General features: G+C 40.8%; 1 protein-coding gene across 2 annotated transcripts; it reads right to left on the bottom strand.

The window, feature by feature from the left end:
* Positions 1 to 1849: 1849 nt before the first annotated feature.
* LOC137661125 (carbonic anhydrase 3-like) lies at positions 1850 to 17371 on the bottom strand. Of its 2 annotated transcripts, none has more exons than XM_068396495.1 (7): positions 17155 to 17371; positions 16811 to 17008; positions 13595 to 13713; positions 11546 to 11638; positions 9597 to 9662; positions 6921 to 7076; positions 1850 to 4968 (listed from the first exon to the last, which is right to left on the bottom strand). In XM_068396495.1, exons 1-7 carry the CDS (start codon positions 17354 to 17356, stop codon positions 4849 to 4851), a joined length of 954 nt encoding a protein of 317 aa, XP_068252596.1. In that variant the 5' UTR covers positions 17357 to 17371; the 3' UTR covers positions 1850 to 4848. The 2 variants fall into 2 exon arrangements, with proteins under 2 accessions (XP_068252596.1, XP_068252595.1); XM_068396494.1 differs by having other exon boundaries at positions 17083 to 17226.
* Positions 17372 to 17650: the final 279 nt, after the last annotated feature.

Raw genomic sequence — 17650 nt, 5'->3', positions numbered from 1 at the left:
AGAAAGTTAAAATTTTTTATAATAACAGTACTTTGTTGTTGTTTATTTTCCTAGTAATATCACAAGGTCTCAATCTGTATTCATTCTGTTTCTGTGTTTGTTTTAATGAACACAAACCTTTACAGCTTTTCTGTCTCTCCCTCACAAATAACCCTGAACTGGTCCATTTCATTTTATTGCACATTTTTGCAGATCAACATGTACAGCAGCCCTAAACTGAAAAGAAGATACTTTTAAAAATATGTTCTGAAAGAAAAGGTGAGTCCGATTTGATCTGTAATTCATCATTAGCTGTACATTAGCTGTACTCTTTTTTGGGGGAAAATGTTATAATATTCTGTTAAATTCTTGGTTTTGGAAATAAAATAATTCCTGAATACATGCTTTGTGCTGTGATATTGACAAAGCTAAATCGTAGAATTAATTGAGATGAAAGGCAGATAGATGAGGTGGATTTTGGAGAGCAGCGTAGGGGAAAGGGACCTGGGGGTCCTAGTGGACAACAGGATGACCATGAGCCAGCAGTGTGCCCTTGTGGCCAAGAAGGCCAATGGCATCCTGGGGTGTATTAGAAGGGGTGTGGTTAGCAGGTCAAGAGAGGTTCTCCTCCCCCTCTACTCTGCCCTGGTGAGGCCGCATCTGGAGTATTGTGTCCAGTTCTGGGCCCCTCAGTTCAAGAAGGACAGGGAACTGCTAGAGAGAGTCCAGCGCAGAGCCACGAAGATGATTAAGGGGGTGGAACATCTCCCTTATGAGGAGAGGCTGAGGGAGCTGGGTCTCTTTAGCTTAGAGAAGAGGAGACTGAGGGGTGACCTCATTAATGTTTATAAATATGTAAAGGGCAAGTGTCAAGAGGATGGAGCCAGGCTCTTCTCAGTGACATCCCTTGACAGGACAAGGGGCAATGGGTGCAAGCTGGAACACAGGAGGTTCCACTTAAATTTGAGGAAAAACTTCTTTACGGTGAGGGTGACCGAACACTGGAACAGGCTGCCCAGAGAGGTTGTGGAGTCTCCTTCTCTGGAGACATTCAAAACCCGCCTGGACGCGTTCCTGTGTGATATGGTCTAGGCAATCCTGCCCCGGCAGGGGGATTGGACTAGATGATCTTTCGAGGTCCCTTCCAATCCCTAACATTCTGTGATTCTGTGATTCTGTGATTCTGTGTGAATACACACTGTATAGCTGCTTCCTTTGCTGAGGCATGGGATAAAATGTCTCAGGAAGAAATAGATATTGTTTTATTTTACTAAACTCACTGACAATATGAACATTCTTTAACTCTGATTACTCAGCAGATAAACACCAGCAAGCAGATCCAGGAGAGTCTTTCTTTGAGATACAGTAAAAAAAAATATGTATTCTTTTCATTTTGTAGTAGAAATGCGTAACCGTTGCTGGTTGTGTACCGAGGGTCATACCAAGAATTCAGAGTTCAGTTATGAATTTATGCCTTACTGAAACATGGACACAGCTGGTGAGAAACTTGGTTTAGTTAATAAAAAAGCTTTGAAATTGTAGGAATAAGATTTAATTTTCTAGTAATTGCTCTTGTGAGGTGTGGGAAGCTGGGAGGGTTTCAGTGTCTGTCAAAACCTAATAGGTGGTAATTCATTTCATGTCCTGCTGAAATTAATATACACATTATATACATTCAAGTAGTCAAGGATTTAGTGCACCGCACTCATTAGGGTAATTCTTACTTTTTTTTTTTAATTCATCAGTGTCCAGAGGCTTTTTTCTTTACTTAAGATAGATGAGGCAGCAGGATCAGAGTCCACATAACATATTCTTAGTTTGTTACTAAGGTAATCAATACTGAGCTACACTATTCATCAAAGAGAGAAAGGCAATGGAAGAAAACTATATACACTTTATTCTTCAAGAAAAAAACAAAAGCATAAAGCATACTTGCAATGAGGTTGATGCTTTTGTGCAGTAATAGTTTGAAGACAGAATGGAATCAGAGCAAATGCATGAGGGAATAATAGAAATTTTGGACTGTATTTCATTTTGTGCCAACGTACAAAGCATGTGTTTGCTGTTGGAACCAAAACCCCTATGTCAATAGTTGATAAACTTCTGCCTATTCTGCTTTTCAAAACCAGTAGAGGAAACATGCAAATAAAGCATCAGTATCTGATTTTGTGTCCAATTAAGATATTATTTCACTTTAACAAGTTTAATTTGTGTGCTTCAAAAGTATAAATTAATCAGGAAATTTCAGAATGATGTAATACTTCAGCTAACTGATTCATGTGCTTCTTGGAAGAAACCAAAATTCATATCTAAGTTAGTGATATTCCAGATCAGACGTGAATGTATGAATTTTGGGAAGATGTAAGAGAGTATTTGTGTCCAGGCAAGAAATAAACACTTTTTTTTGTACCTGAAAACAGAAAACAAGTGATACTGTTCTGATGTCTCATATTTTTGAGGATCTGTTTGATTGGGTACACAGAAACCATGATAAGATATTAAACTAAACTCCAACAGCTAAAAAGGCGATTACTAGAGTGTCTGTCGACCCTTCTATTACAAGCGTATGTATCAAAGAAAAGAGTAGTAAGGTTTTCTAGTAAGTTCTTGTTACTTTCAGTCATCACTCAGCATTAGAAATAAAACCAGAAATCAATTTTTTATGTAAGTCAATTTATTGGTTCTCTGAAGACACAAAAGCTGTTATCTCAAGTGCAGGCAACTGATCTTGTTTTATTGCCCCAATAACAAGAGATTAAAACATCACAGTCAATGGCTTTTAGATAGAAAGACTCAAACTCTTGTCTCAGTTATCTGTGTTGAAATTTTCTCAACACCAAGATCAACTGCATATGGATATGAGAAGAAATTTTACATGTAAGACATAATACAGTAGAAAAAAAATATTGCTTATGAGCTTTCTGTAGAAACATTTTTATGTCTTGAGAAGATGTACAGATTCAGGAGTTTAAAGAAGATCTAAGTGACTCTTAAAATCAATACCGTTGCAAGTGCTGCACTCGTAATATCAAAAGCTGATCTTCTGATAAGATTAAGCCAATGCCAAAACATTTGTAAACAGGATTCAATCAATACTTCAGTTTCTGCTGACATGAACTTGTTTTTTAAAATGAAACTGCTTTATACTAAGCAAAATACACTTCTAATAAACTGAAATATTAATTCTTAATGTAAATTCAGGAATTCTCCGGATATTTCTAAATGAATACAAAGGATCAAATTCTGCCCTCAGTTTCATTCCTGAATTCTTACTCAATTGTTCTGGTAGTAACAGCAGAATTTGTCCAATGTTGCCCATTCATTACTTCCCCATTGGAGCACCATTTTTCTAGTAAAGGTGAAAAGTGAAATAGTGAAGAACTGGGAAATTACTATTCTAGCCATCTGTAACCCTGCTTTTTTCAGACTTTGACATATCCCTTATAAATGTTGCTGTGAACATGTTTGTGGCAACATCTCCAGAAGAATGCCCTCTGCCACCTACTAATGAGTTAGAGGAATACAGAGAATCCAGAAACTTCATTTGCAGGAGCTTTTACGCACCACCTTTGATCACCCAGTCTCCTGTATGTACAATACTGAATAATCACCCTGATGGTGAATATAACGTAGCAGATCTTTACTCACATAGTCTGCATGTGGTTTCAACCTAGATGGTACTTGTGTTAATGCTGTTTATGAAGCATGCTGAAATGATAAAGTTTACATGATGAAGGACAGGGGAAGAGGATTTAGAAGTTTCTGTCTGCCAGTGATTCCTTAATGGGATCATATGTGCGAGCTGATGTGCCTCCCCAGAAAGTAACAGAGCTAAACAGACTCCACTTAGAGTCCCTGACTACACAGAGTCACAATAAACAAATAATTAGGTGACTTAACCTGGATTTTTCAGTAGCAGAGAAGACAAATGACACATATGAGTCATCCACAAAGACCCTCTCCATATGCAACAAAATCCCTAATAGGTGACATCATTAATATGAAGACTAAGATGTCAAAAATAAAAAAAACAGGCAGAGCATCAAAACTAAAAATCCATCATCCCAGGAGGTAACACAGAGCTGCAGAAGAAAGGCACTTCCCCCTCAGCAGTCCTAAAGCTGCTATTCTAAATACAAGGCAACATGATACCAGCAGCACTCTACAGCTGGATGGGTGAAGTAACAGCAATAGTGAAAGAAGAAAAGATCAATGGGCAGCAGCAGGATGTGGCAAAGACAGCAAATGCTGAAATGACACCAGATACCTTTTCTTCTTCACACACAGAAGCTGAGTATGCCTGATTGTATCCCCGGAATACTGATCTAAACTTGGATAACAAACTATGAACAAGAGAGTGAAGGAAAAGTCTAGTGTGTTAAAAGAGGAACTTACTCTCTGGATATTTGCACTGGAGGTCAGATATCTGAGGAGGATCACTACTAGAGATGCTGTAGGAGCAGGCATTTTACCTCGTGTTCATGTACTGTTGACCCACTGTTATTTCTGCTTTCCTGAACTAGTGATTCATTTTTCTGCCTTTACTACATTTCCTTTGAAATTAATTTTAAATATTGAAACTGAGCCCATTTTTCTTCCAAGACCATATAGCAGAGAAGTGACACTATCACAAATGCTGAGGCATTTGTGGTCAAGAATCATGTATATCTCACATTTCCTTATTAAGGTTAGTATTTGTGTACAGTATTTTTTCTGCTTTCAAAATCAGATTCAGTTTTAGCACTCAGAATTTCAAGCTGAGAAACACAGATCTGTATCCAGAGGAAAAGCAGTAGACAGCAAAAACTAACTACACTTTGGGATGCAGGAATTTTCTCACTCAGGTTCAGCAGAGTGAGACTTGAGACTTCACTTGAACGACGCTTTTACTATCCTGCCCTTCACAGGCTGAGGTGGACGCCAGTTGTCAACCAGTGGGTTCACAGGTTCGTTCTCACCATTCTTGGAAAGGCTACGGAACTTTGCCATCTGCAAGGAAGAAAAAATTAAAGTGTGCCTGTGAATTCACCTGGAAGCAGTGTGGATCTTGATACCTAGAATAAACTCTGAGACAGAAAAGGAATTTTCTTATGTTATGACAGGCACACTGGTAGAGATTATTGGTAGAGATCACTGCAGCCCAACAGCTAGCACTGTTTCTGTGGATCCTTACACTCTTCATCCTTGCCTGGGTCATCATCTGACCCTTGCCTGGGCTTCTTGTGGATTTGTCCCTGACCCACACTCACAATGTGGAAAAAAGAGTAGGGGCCTCCTGTGACCCTGCTGGAGCTGAACTGCAGTCAAATCACTTGTGAAAACATGGCTATCCGTGAAGGAGGATGCACATCTAAGTCTATGCAAGGTAGTCTGACAGAAAAAACTGGTCTGCAGAAGTTCATATTTTGTTCTGCAAGGAAAGAGAAGTGTATGCCAACTGGATTATTACGTTCAATCATGAATTCAACACTTAGCCATTGTTCTCCAAATTAATTTAAATTCAGTGTTGCTTTATTAATTGTTACCCCTTCCTCAGAATGCAAAATAAATCTGTCCTGAAAACAGCCAAATCAGTAAGAAGGCTATACCCTGACTTGTACTGCTGAAGCAGAAAATAGTATAAATAACCAGGAGTTTTAATGGCAGAACTAAAAAGAAGGTCACCTTATCCAGACTGGCTTTCTATTCTTTTTTCCTTGTAAATGCACACTTGAGCTGTATGAATACAATTAGTACATTAATGTGCATTAACATTCAAGTTTGCAGGTTCTAGCTAGTTTGATCCTTTTAGGAAGTCAAGATCTGGACCAGCAATTTCTTAAACTGGGAAATCATCTAAATGTTAGTCTCACTTGCCACTTAATGCTGAAGCACAGAGAATGAAGTGAGGCTGCTGTGATGGCTGAATTTTGTGGCTTGGAGACACTTCTGCCTATGCAGGTTTTCAGGATCCCAAGAACACTCCGGCTGAAGCTATTCCAGGAGGTGCTGGGCAAGAACAACCCCATGTACCAGTACAAGTTGGGGGCAGACCTGTTGGAGAGCAGCGTAGGGGAAAGGGACCTGGGGGTCCTAGTGGACAGCAGGATGACCATGAGCCAGCAGTGTGCCCTTGTGGCCAAGAAGGCCAGTGGCATCCTGGGGTGTATTAGAAGGGGTGTGGTTAGCAGGTCGAGAGAGGTTCTCCTCCCCCTCTACTCTGCCCTGGTGAGGCCGCATCTGGAGTATTGTGTCCAGTTCTGGGCCCCTCAGTTCAAGAAGGACAGGGAACTGCTAGAGAGAGTCCAGCGCAGAGCCACGAAGATGATTAAGGGAGTGGAACATCTCCCTTATGAGGAGAGGCTGAGGGAGCTGGGTCTCTTTAGCTTGGAGAAGAGGAGACTGAGGGGTGACCTCATTAATGTTTATAAATATGTAAAGGGCAAGTGTCATGAGGATGGAGCCAGGCTCTTCTCAGTGACATCCCTTGACAGGACAAGGGGCAATGGGTGCAAGTTGGAACACAGGAGGTTCCACTTAAATATGAGGAGAAACTTCTTTACGGTGAGGGTGACCGAACACTGGAACAGGCTGCCCAGAGAGGTTGTGGAGTCTCCTTCTCTGGAGACATTCAAAACCCGCCTGGACGCGTTCCTGTGTGATATGGTCTAGGCAATCCTGCCCCGGCAGGGGGATTGGACTAGATGATCTTTCGAGGTCCCTTCCAATCCCTAACATTCTCTGATTCTGTGATTCTGTGCTTGTGAAGAGATCCTGATTCCCAAGGTCAGTTTTAAAGTCCATTTCAGCAGTTCATTCTGCAGGCAATTTCTCAGAGTCCTCAGCTAAAGCTTTCCTTTTCAAAAAAGGCAACATAACGTAGGGCTTGCAAATCACCACGCTGACATACTGAGACACTGTTGAGAAATGGTAAAGGAGTAGCACAACTAACTGGAGTTTACCTGGTCAGAGCTGACTTCAATCGGCTCCCTCAAGAGAATCCAAGTGATGCACTCCTCACAGGGGGGTGTAGTGAACGAACCATGGTAGGTCCAATAGTCCCGAGATTTGGGGAAAAGAATTGAAGGATCAAAGTGCTGAAAAGGAGCCTCTTTCCCCTTAGAGAAATGAAAAATAATTCTCTGCAGTAACTCTAAAAGACATCAGTATCTATGTTATTATAAAGGAATCAATTAAATATAAAGATTCATGCAAGAGATCAATCTCATCTCCTTTTCTTCTGGTCAAGCTTTGCCCTGCAATTAATAATAACTGACATTTTGATTCTATTAATAAATTAAAATAAGTTACAAACTGAACTGTGTGGCACCAAAGCAAATTCATTGTTACATTTTTCTGTTCTGGAATCATCAAAATTTTGTTTTATTTTGGGTCAGTTGGGATAAAAGTTAAAGGCTGTGGCACTGCAGGTACTGGTACCCTTTTTATCCAATAGAACAGTGGCCAGGCATTTATCCCAGATTCGTTATAGTCTTCTCCTCTATCTGAACGAATTTAAATCTGCATGTCTCTCTCCTCCCAAAATTGTGCTCTAATTACATTGTCTTAGTGACACTCTCAATCTTTTTGTTGGCACTATTACACTTAATGTAAAAAACTAAAATATTTCCTGGAAGAGTACTGAATCCTAAATGTCTTACAACTAAAGGTGATTATCACCAGACAAGGGAGAACAGCAGAAACCAGGCAGCATTTCCTGAAAAGTATTTCTTCTCCACCGAATGGGATACTCAAGTGAGTATCTCCACAGGAGTGTCATGAGACTTCCTTGTCCCCTGAGGGCAACAAGAACTGAACAAGTTCAGTTCTCTACTGGTATTTAGGATCCAGTTCTGGAAAGCAAAATCTATTATTTCTAATTCCTTCTCCTCTCATGGAAAGTCTTCACTAGATAGGAACAGAGTATGAATCTACAAAGTGCAATGGGAGGAGCTGAAATCTTTTCCATGCATCCTTGCACAGAATATGGGTGGAAAGAATAACATCAAGACTCCAAATATATCTTCCTAACAAAATTATTCTGTATATTCAATATGAGTTTGCAGATAACTTCACAAACAAAATTGTGCTTTTTCAGTAAATACAGTAGTGTCCAAGAAACTCCTCTGTCTGTAATGTATGACAGCAATTGAAACTGCATGTGCAATAAATACACTGGTGATACCATCCATTAATCTTTCCTGAAAAATAGGTAATCTTAGTAAAATGTATGTGATGACAGAAAAAAAAAAAGAGATAAAATACAAGATGTGTTTTTTTGCATGTACATGTGTCTTTCTCTTCTATTCTTCAACTATTGCTTTTTCCAGAACCACTACAGAGAATATCTGTATGTAGGAAATCAGACTTCTATTTTTTTACTGTTAGAAGTCATAAAATCTCCAGTTAGGCAGTCTCAGATAGAATATAATGGAGTGGTTATCACTGCCATCTTGTCATCATTATATGACACAGTGTTTCGGTGATCGATCAGCTTTTTATTAACTGTGGCAAAGCTCTTCTGCGTGTAAATGGCCAAAAAATGGTATAGAGATTATGCGAGAAAGCTGAATCTGTATCAAGACAGATATCATTGACATAGCAGGGGGAGCAATGGGTAGGGCAAAAAAAATGACCTTCAGTTCCCTCAGCAGAAAGAACTGAATTGTATCTGTAGACTAAGGAAAGGCTGAAAAAATAAAATTAACATGACTCTGAGTGAGGAGAGAACAGATTTCAGGCTCAGACCCACACATCAATGGCAGTACATACATACATAAATTAAATGCAAGAAATTCTTCTAAATTTGGAAGACAGCACTTACAAAATCTGTAAAATTCAGTCCTGGTGATCTGGTGGTATGTTCAATGTCAAATAAAAAAGGGACTTTTCTTTTAGCATCATTAGAATCATAAAGCTCATCGTGAAGTAGAATTGCTAAAGTATACCTAGAGGTTAGGTTTATGTTAAACAACAATAGATGCAGTATTACAATTCTCTGCAAAGAACTCCCTTCTGCATTATATCTGTGCAATAGGTATGGACTTTGGTCCTTAGATCATTAATTAAACTGGAAAACAGTTTAGACTAGATTTGCAATGCTATTTGTGCTAGTATCATAGGAAGACAGAACCAAGGACTGGTGCACAAACGGTACCGTGTAATCCCTTTTATAAAAGAATTCAGTTCCATCTTAAAACGAATAAAGTTTTTAATCTCTCTTACACTGACTGGGAGCTCGCTCCATCATTCCTACTAGTTTATTCTCACTTCAGGCTAACTAAATCTCTGACTCAATTATATGCATTTGTTTTGGCCACTGCTGTCCTCAAATTCAAAACGCTTTTCATTTCTTCTTGGTATTTGCACACTAGCATGTTTTTACAGAGCAGTATCAATAAGACTATCAATTGTGCGTGCAAGGATTGATACAAAATCCTCTACAACAAGAACACTTACAGAAGTGAGGAGTTACATGTTTACTTAAGCAAAAAAAGTGTCCTGCCCCACAGTCCAATGTATCACCTCTGGTGCTACTGTTAGGTATCAAAATGATGCCAGAAAGAGTGAATCTGAACTTCTGATTTCTGCTTCTGCTGTTTTTGAATAACATTATGTCACAGAAATTGTTTTGATACCTTGGTCTTAATGTTATCAATTTCTTGAAGAATTCTCTTAATCTCTGGTTTGGGAGTTTTTCCAACCTGTAATGCAAAGCACAAGGACTATATTTTTTCATCATGTTCCACAGTATTTGAAAGAAATTCAGTACATCCCATCTGTTAAGTTAGGCAGCAGTACTCTCAGAGCATCCAGTACAGACTGACACAAAATTATGAGTGTTAAAAGAAAACCTGTAATAGCAGACTCAAGTAACTGGCTTTGCAATAAAAAAATGTGTTGAAAGACTCTATAAGGTATCTTCCACTGTCTGAGGAACAAATTGTTCACTTAGGCAGTGTCATCTACCAGCCTAGCCCTTGGCTCATGGTTTGAAAGCAACCCACAACCACCAGGAGACAGATGAGCACTCAGCAAAGCATTGATAGTCTGAACAGCTGAAGTTCCTGCAGACACTTCAAACATCCTGCAGCACATATACAGTCAGATCAGACTTGACGTAAGACATATGATGAGATTCATGTCATGACCTCCTCAAGCTATGAGGTCACTTCATTGCTTATGTTCATCATGTTCAGCACCTCCAAAAGCTTTGACATGGCTCTGCATCCCAGAAGAGTAAAGATTGTATGCATAAGACATACAGTTATTGCCATGTCTTGTTCCAAAACAGATTAAATTCAGTTCTTCAGGAGGTAATTCAGTCTCTGTTTCAGCAATACCCAAAAACCCAGTCATGGAATATGACAAACCCAGGACAAAACACAAGCGCCTACACCAACGAGCAAGAAGGGGAAAGAAGGCCAGAGAAGATATAGTGATACTATTTACTTTTCTAGACCTTTTAGCTGACCTTAGCATGGTTAATAGGAACATGTTATGCTATGCAAGTTGTGTTTTACAAGATAAAGCTTTAGCCTAAAATAGACCCAAAGAAATGATAAAGGAAGAATAATTGAAGGCCATAGTCATAGGGGAGAATGTGGACAAGTGCTGACCTTCTGTCACTTTCAGTTTGAACTAACCACAAGAAAAAAGGTCAGGTTGGCTCACAGTATAACAGAATTAAAATGACATTGGATCTAACCTGTCCAGGGACACTGTAGCAAAATTAATTACACCCACTTGCTATTGCTTGTACGAATGCAACTTACTCGTGATAAAACAATAAAAGACGAGCTATTCTCTGACACTGTGTTTAAGTTGAAACGCCCACCTGCAGGTAAAATGACAGCCACATGGCTGAAGTTTGCATAATTTATCACTATTAGATTGTCTGCCTGTTAGTGTTTCTCAGTGTCCTAGACCACATGCAGATTTGATAGTAGGATTGCTTTCTTTCTGTTAAGTTTATTAAAAAAATCAGTTGGAATGTATCAGTACAGTATTATTTTGTTATGAAGCTGCTGTATTTCAAGGTTAAAATGTTCAGTGAACTTCTTTTACCATCAATTCTTTCAAGTACTTGGTCTTTTTGGAGCAGGTTCGTTGATCTCCTTTTGATTCCTGGCTCATGTGGGGATCAGCAAGAGACCAAGGATGGGAATCAGTCAATATAACCTTGCTGACAGGTAGATACAATACCTGCTAGCAGACAAAGGGCAGGAGGAAACACTCTTCCTATGCAGACTGTCCTCCTCACTCAGTACACACCACAGCAAAGAGCTGGTCAGCTATCAGGGACAAAGTTAGCAAGTGTCCCAGGCTTGAAGTTGTGTGTCTCTTGCTCAATACCACCCGTGATATGTGCCACTGGTGTCACGAATGGTGTCAGAAGTCAGCTCTGAACAGGTTAGTGCATGGAATCTGGAGGGCCCAAGGACATATGTGACTTCAGTCTGTGCATCGCTTTGAATGTTTTCCTGTAAATGATACAGTGCAGGGAAAAACAATGGGAACTTTTCCCCTGGCAAGGGGAAAGATGAAAAATACAGAAAATTATAAATACTGAATATTTGCCACTTACTTTCAGAAAAATGCCCACAACAGCCACACCATCAGGTTGTTTCAAAGCTCTAGCAAAATTACCATGTTTTGGATTCCAGTGCACCATATGTAACTAAAAATTAATGAAACCTCAGTTATAAACGCAAGAAATTGCCAACAGCACAATCTTACAACCTTTTACATTAATAAGAAAAGTTCCCAGTACACAGTAAGTAAAGGAATGGACATGAAGAAGAAAACTATACTTATTTCCTATTCCTGTTCCCATGCTTCCATGCACTCACACTTTCTGTAAGCATCACTTTCCATTTAATTGAAGCATAAAAGGAAAATGGAATTTACCACACAATACTTTTAAAAATTAATCAGACAATTCAACTATAAACAGTTTAACCCAAGCACGTGACATGCACACATGCAGTGCATAAAACACCTACTGACATGCACTTCATCTCGCGTAGAATTTTAGATCTTCATGTTATGCAGATAACAGCTCAAGGATTTACACTGGGCTGTATGCAGTACAAATGTTATTGTTTTGTATCTCTTACTACTCTCACCACATTGTACTGGAAAGGAGTGCAGATAGTAACCTGACATTTCTCATTTCTGCTTTCAACAATGCTGTATTTTCAGGATACATTTCAAGTTTTTACGTCTCCTTCCAGAAAATCTCTGGCTCCTGCATATAGATACAAATGCTGCAACCAGCAGTGTGGAATCTTAAAATAAGTAGTGTCTGGAACATAGTGCCATACAAAAAAAACAGGAGTCTGGTACATATTTTGAATGCAAATTTTTGATTTTTTTTTTTTTCAAACACAGGAGCAATTATTTAAAATAACAACAAAATCATTTGCCCCGAATATAAACTAATGTGTTACTCTCTGTTTCTTTTCTCTTGAGGGCAAGTATATCATTGCTAAGGATAAAGGTGGAACAGCCATATATCTTTGGTTGCATTCTAGCACAATTTCATACATTCCAGGCTTTCTTCTCCTGTCAATAAATATTTGAGTACTGCAAAAAAAAAAAGCAAAGTAAAAAGTCTGTGCTTGAACTAACCAGGAAATAGCTGGAGGAAGCAGAATTTCTCAGTTTAGTCGGCCACAGAAAGTAGAGCACTAACAGAGTTTGGCTGAGGCTAAGGAATGGGAAAAAAAAACCCAAACCATCACTGGCAGTCACCTTTGCAATGTTTGTCCACACTGACCCTGCAGAATACTTGCCTGAATTTTCTCCTATGATAGGTGGGCAATGCCCCTGTAAGCTCTGCACCTTGAGGGTATAGGCGGAAGGCAGGAAAACACTACTGCAGACTTTTTGTGGGTGTAGGCATATATTTTGAGCCTTTTCTCAAATAAGATGGAGGATAGAAGTAACATTTGCTAGTAATTCACTAACATCAATAGTGAATTTACTTATATTTATTACCTGAGGAAGTCTTCAGGGCCTAGAGCAGCCATTAATTTTAGCAAATTTGGACAACAATAGTGCAGTAGTTCACATTAAAAAAAACCAAACATCTGTTTTCCACAGTTCCCGAAAATAAACACAGAGCTTTTAAAGTACAGATGTTCAGAAACTAGAAGATACTCTTTACCACTCCAAATCATTTTTAAGGTGGATCTAATTTGAATGTCAGCTTATCAAATGTGCTTTTAGCAAGTTTTTCTATTAATTAGTAATGCTTTCTGAAACTAACTTAGTATAAAGCTACACCAGAAATGGCTAAAAGCCAAAAAACATCAGCAGAAAACAGATATTCCTGTTTGGAAATAACAGATTGCTTTGTCTCAAATATTTTTAAAACATTCTAAAATACCAGCAAAAACTCTTGCTTGAAGAAGCAAATTCCACGTTAGTATACACTTGCAAAGATACATTTGTTGGCAGATGCAACTTATCCCACTGCACGCTGACGAGTATTCACAAGTTTCATAGACAGATTTTAAGAGAAAAATCCATAGCTCAATACTTGCAAAAGGGAGAATGGTTAATCTGTTCAGATGCACAATCAGTCAAATTCCAGTTAGTACTGAATACTGCTATTAAAAATAAGTCCTACCTCTGCTGCATATTTCACCCCATCTATAACATGCTCAGAGCCATGGTCATCAGAGGAACCCCAATGCAAGTGAAGCTGACGCAGCCTGTAGGCTCCTGTGAGCGGCCCACCTCTCAGCACTGCAATTGATAATCTATATCAACACTAGCCTACAAAATGCTGATATACACGTTTACTGAATGGGGACCCGTACTTGGAAGGTGAGGAGGACCTCTTGTAAATCCAGCTGATTGCAGTGGGGGTCACAGCACTCACCATTTTACAAGATTGGGGCTGAATTCTGTTATCACTCATGAACTGAGTCCTGTTTGATGTGAAAACTGTGGAAGCTGCTATGAGACAAGCTCAGAATCAAACCCCAGAAGCCCCAAAAGCCCCTTTTCTCTTGGTGAGTGAACACAATACAGTTCCCGATGTGGAGAGAGAATGAAGGTGTTCATAGCTGATTCTTGTCAAGAAAATGGTCTGTTGTGAAATGGTTGGGGATAGGACTGTGAAATTAACCGAAAGGTGCTTTGAAGCATACTTCTAGTCCATGACGGGTGTACCTTTTACAGTTCAGGCAACTAAACAATGGTTACAGCATAGCTTGCTGCTTCTAAAATAAAGGATCTATTTCTTGAAAGTGAGGGAAGAGAAAAGAGTTTAGGTTAAATGAGTTAGAAAAGTGTTCTTGAGCAAGCAAAAGCTATGGTCCACATTTAACATTGCCACCAATGAAAGAAATTAAGAAGCTATTATTTCTGATGTTCTTAGCCAAATAATGCTGACCACGCATCAGTCTGACAGTTTACATCAGCTCTGACTTTCAAAGCGTCACACCTGCTCTTTCAGTTTGGGGATTCTTTTGAGCAGAGACTGCTTAGAGGATAAGCACTCAAATACATTTTTCATTCAATACCTAAGGCAGGAATGAGACGTGTTTCCTTACACAGAAAGCTGATAATGCAGTTCACAACTGCCGTGCCAAAAGACCTTGTTCAAATAGCATTCAAGTTTGAACTTCTACCAATAGCTTTGAAGTTCAAAGTTAACATTGAAATAATATTTAAATCCTCTTGTGCCCAATGGTTTCAAATTAATTCTTGATATCATATGTGTTGGAATACCTACACAGAGCAAGAGGTTTAACTTTGCAGTTTCTCTTTTTAGTTGGTAGGTGTCACAGCCATTGGGGGGGGGGCAGAAACAAAGCACTGTGTTGAGTTTTAGGCATGCAGTTCCTCTTATTTATGAGTTTATTCATCATAAATAAATTATCATAACTAACTCAATACAGTATTGAGTAAGCCTTCTGTAGAAGTCTTTAATGGAAAATATAATGTGTCACATAATAATAGTAATAATAATATTTACTATTATTATTGTTTCACTTTTGAATCTAGGAAAAATAAGGCATGGACTCTGAGGCCCAAATCCTCACAAGTATTTGCTTGCCATTTCACCCGGGAATCAACAGGAGGCAGGAACTTTCAGGAGCTGAATTTATGTGATCTACCTACATTTACAAGCTAAATTAATATCAGAGCTGGAAACTCATTTAGCAGTCGTTTCTCACAGATGGCCCTTTTCAGAGCTCAAATACTGTGAAGCACTTGGAAAAAGCACTTCATAACAGTATACAGATCTCCCTAGCATAAAAATAAATCTTTTTAACATTCAAGATTTTCCATGTGATTGGATCAAAGGTAGATTTCTTTTTCCAATTAAAATTGGATCTGTGACTACTACTTATCCTCAGCTGCTGCCACCGCAGAAGCCAAAAAATAAAGGTAATAAAATGTTAATGAAATGCTTTCTCATGTGGTTTTTCAGAGCTGTCAAACACTGCATTTGACTCCAATCAGACACATATTTATGAAAGGCTTGAACCCTAAACTACGATGGGTAGGGGAGAGGCAGGGAGGGAACAGAGGGAAGATGATTTAGAGGAAGGGCTGCACCAAGGGCTGCACTCCGTTTGGCCAAAGCAGGGTCTTTCTCCAACACAGATCCCTGGGCAGACATGTTCTTGAGTAGCCTCTGTCTAACCATTTCAGCCTTCATGAAGCTGCAAAGAAGACAGAGCAGAACTGCCATGTGAAAAAATCCATTATCAATTTACTTCCCATGCTTTCAATCATGGCATTGATTTTATGCAGTGTTTGTGGAAGAGTATTCTGTGTTATAACAAAAGTGCAATTTATGATTTGTCCGTGGCCACTGTGTAGAAACTGTGCTAATAAATACTAAAGCACCATACAAATACATAACAAAGAGATGGTCCCTGTCCTAAATAGTTTAGATTCCATCTGTGAGATGTGGAACAATAACAGGTAGCTGTAATGGTAAATAAAGGAGTCCAAGGAAACAATGAGCTCATCAAGATAAACAAGAGAGAGAGTGATCTTTCAATGTACTGCAGATATATTTCATTAATTATATAGTTTACTAAGAACAAAATCCCAACACAAATGCCATCAAAGCAGATGCAGAAAAATACAGTGGAAAGCAACCCTGTTTTCCATTAATTAGATTGCTTTCCTTCTTGATAAAGGACTGATCAATATTGCATGCTCTTGAGATGTCTTTGCGTTATACTGTATTGTGAATTTATTATTCATTTTTAATGTTGTTGCCTGTCTGCATTCAGAGCTACGCACTGATACCGCTCTGGAATCAAATTTTGAACAGTTTAACAGAATGCAAGACTGCTCTCTCTCAATTAAATAACAAAGCCATTTCATAGCTTTCCAGAAGCTATGAAATGTTATTTTCATAAATGCTGTTTTCATAGCTTTTTCAGGCTGTGGAGGATCTTAAGACTTCCCATACAAACGGAAGAAATCAAGATCACAGTCGGTGGAAAACCATGAGTTCTGTGTTTACAAAGTGCTCAGAGTGCGCACTAAACCCCTCGGGTGACACTCTCTCCCCTCACACAAAACCTGGGGATGTGGTGTCTGCGTTGAAAGAGGTGACTTGGAGAAGTCCACCTTCCAGCTGAGTCTGCATTTCAGGGGTGCCCCTGCAGCTACAGCCTCCCTGTCCTACCTATGGTGGACCTAAAAATGGCCGGATCCACCAGAATAAACTCCGGGAGCACCTTTTTTACGTGCCCAAATGGCTTTTCTCTGACAGACTGTGTAGGCCAGGTACCACAGCACGTGTTTCGATTCCCAGTGCTTTGCAAACCTCAATTCCTAACAACCCCCAAAAGCCAAACCAAAAACCGACCTGATCTATCAAAAGTGTCGTCGAAGACGACTCGGCAGGTGCGCCCGTTGTTCAGGATGGTTTTCGCTGCCCCGGGATCGTAACTGGCGTGCCAGACGGGGAGAGAAGTGTCGTGCTGCACGTCTTTGCTGTTGATCTCGATGGGCGACTGCTTGTCTCCCTTGGCCATGGGGTAGTTTTCATGCCAGCGATCGGGTCCTGAGGGGGAAAGGCAAGGAGATGTGTCCCCGGCTCGTCCCCGGCCGGCCCGGCGGCCCCGCGCCCCGACTCACCGTTGTCGCTGTCGTAGCCCCACACGGACTGGGCCATGGTGCCGCTGCCCGCCGACCCGACCCGTCCCTCACCTCCGCGGCGGCTCTGGCGCCGCGCTGGCCTCCGCTTCCTTCCTCCCTCCCTCCCTGCCTCCTTCCCTCCCGCCCCGGGGGGCTTTTTATAGACCGCCGCGGCTTCGCGTCCACCCCTGAGGGGTGGGCAGGGAGAGGGCGGCGGCGAGAGGCTGCGAGGCGGGCAGGGGCGGGGGGCAGCCGCGGGGGCGGGTAGAGCCATTTGCTCCCCCCGGCTGAGGCAGAGGGATACCAGCGGGACCCAGCGGCTCCTTCCATCTCCCTCCCGCGGGGCACGCCTCGGCCCGCCCTGCCCCGGGAGCGGGGAAGAGGGGGCTGCACCGCTCCCGGGGCCTGGCGAGGGCGGGCGGGCGGGCGCGGGAGCTGGTGCCGAACCTGCGGCAGGAACGGCGGGAGCGCCCGCAGCCGCCGCGGGGGGACGCGGAGCCAGGCTGGGGCGGAGGAGCCGCCGCGTGGAGAGCGAACCTGCTGCACGAACGCGGGGAGCCGGCCAGGA

The sequence above is a fragment of the Nyctibius grandis genome, chromosome 3, assembly GCF_013368605.1.
Source record: "Nyctibius grandis isolate bNycGra1 chromosome 3, bNycGra1.pri, whole genome shotgun sequence".
In the NCBI taxonomy this organism is placed as follows: Eukaryota; Metazoa; Chordata; class Aves; order Nyctibiiformes; family Nyctibiidae; genus Nyctibius; species Nyctibius grandis.
Note: the sequence above shows the minus strand (reverse complement) of the source record. Positions and strands in the feature narration are given on the sequence as shown.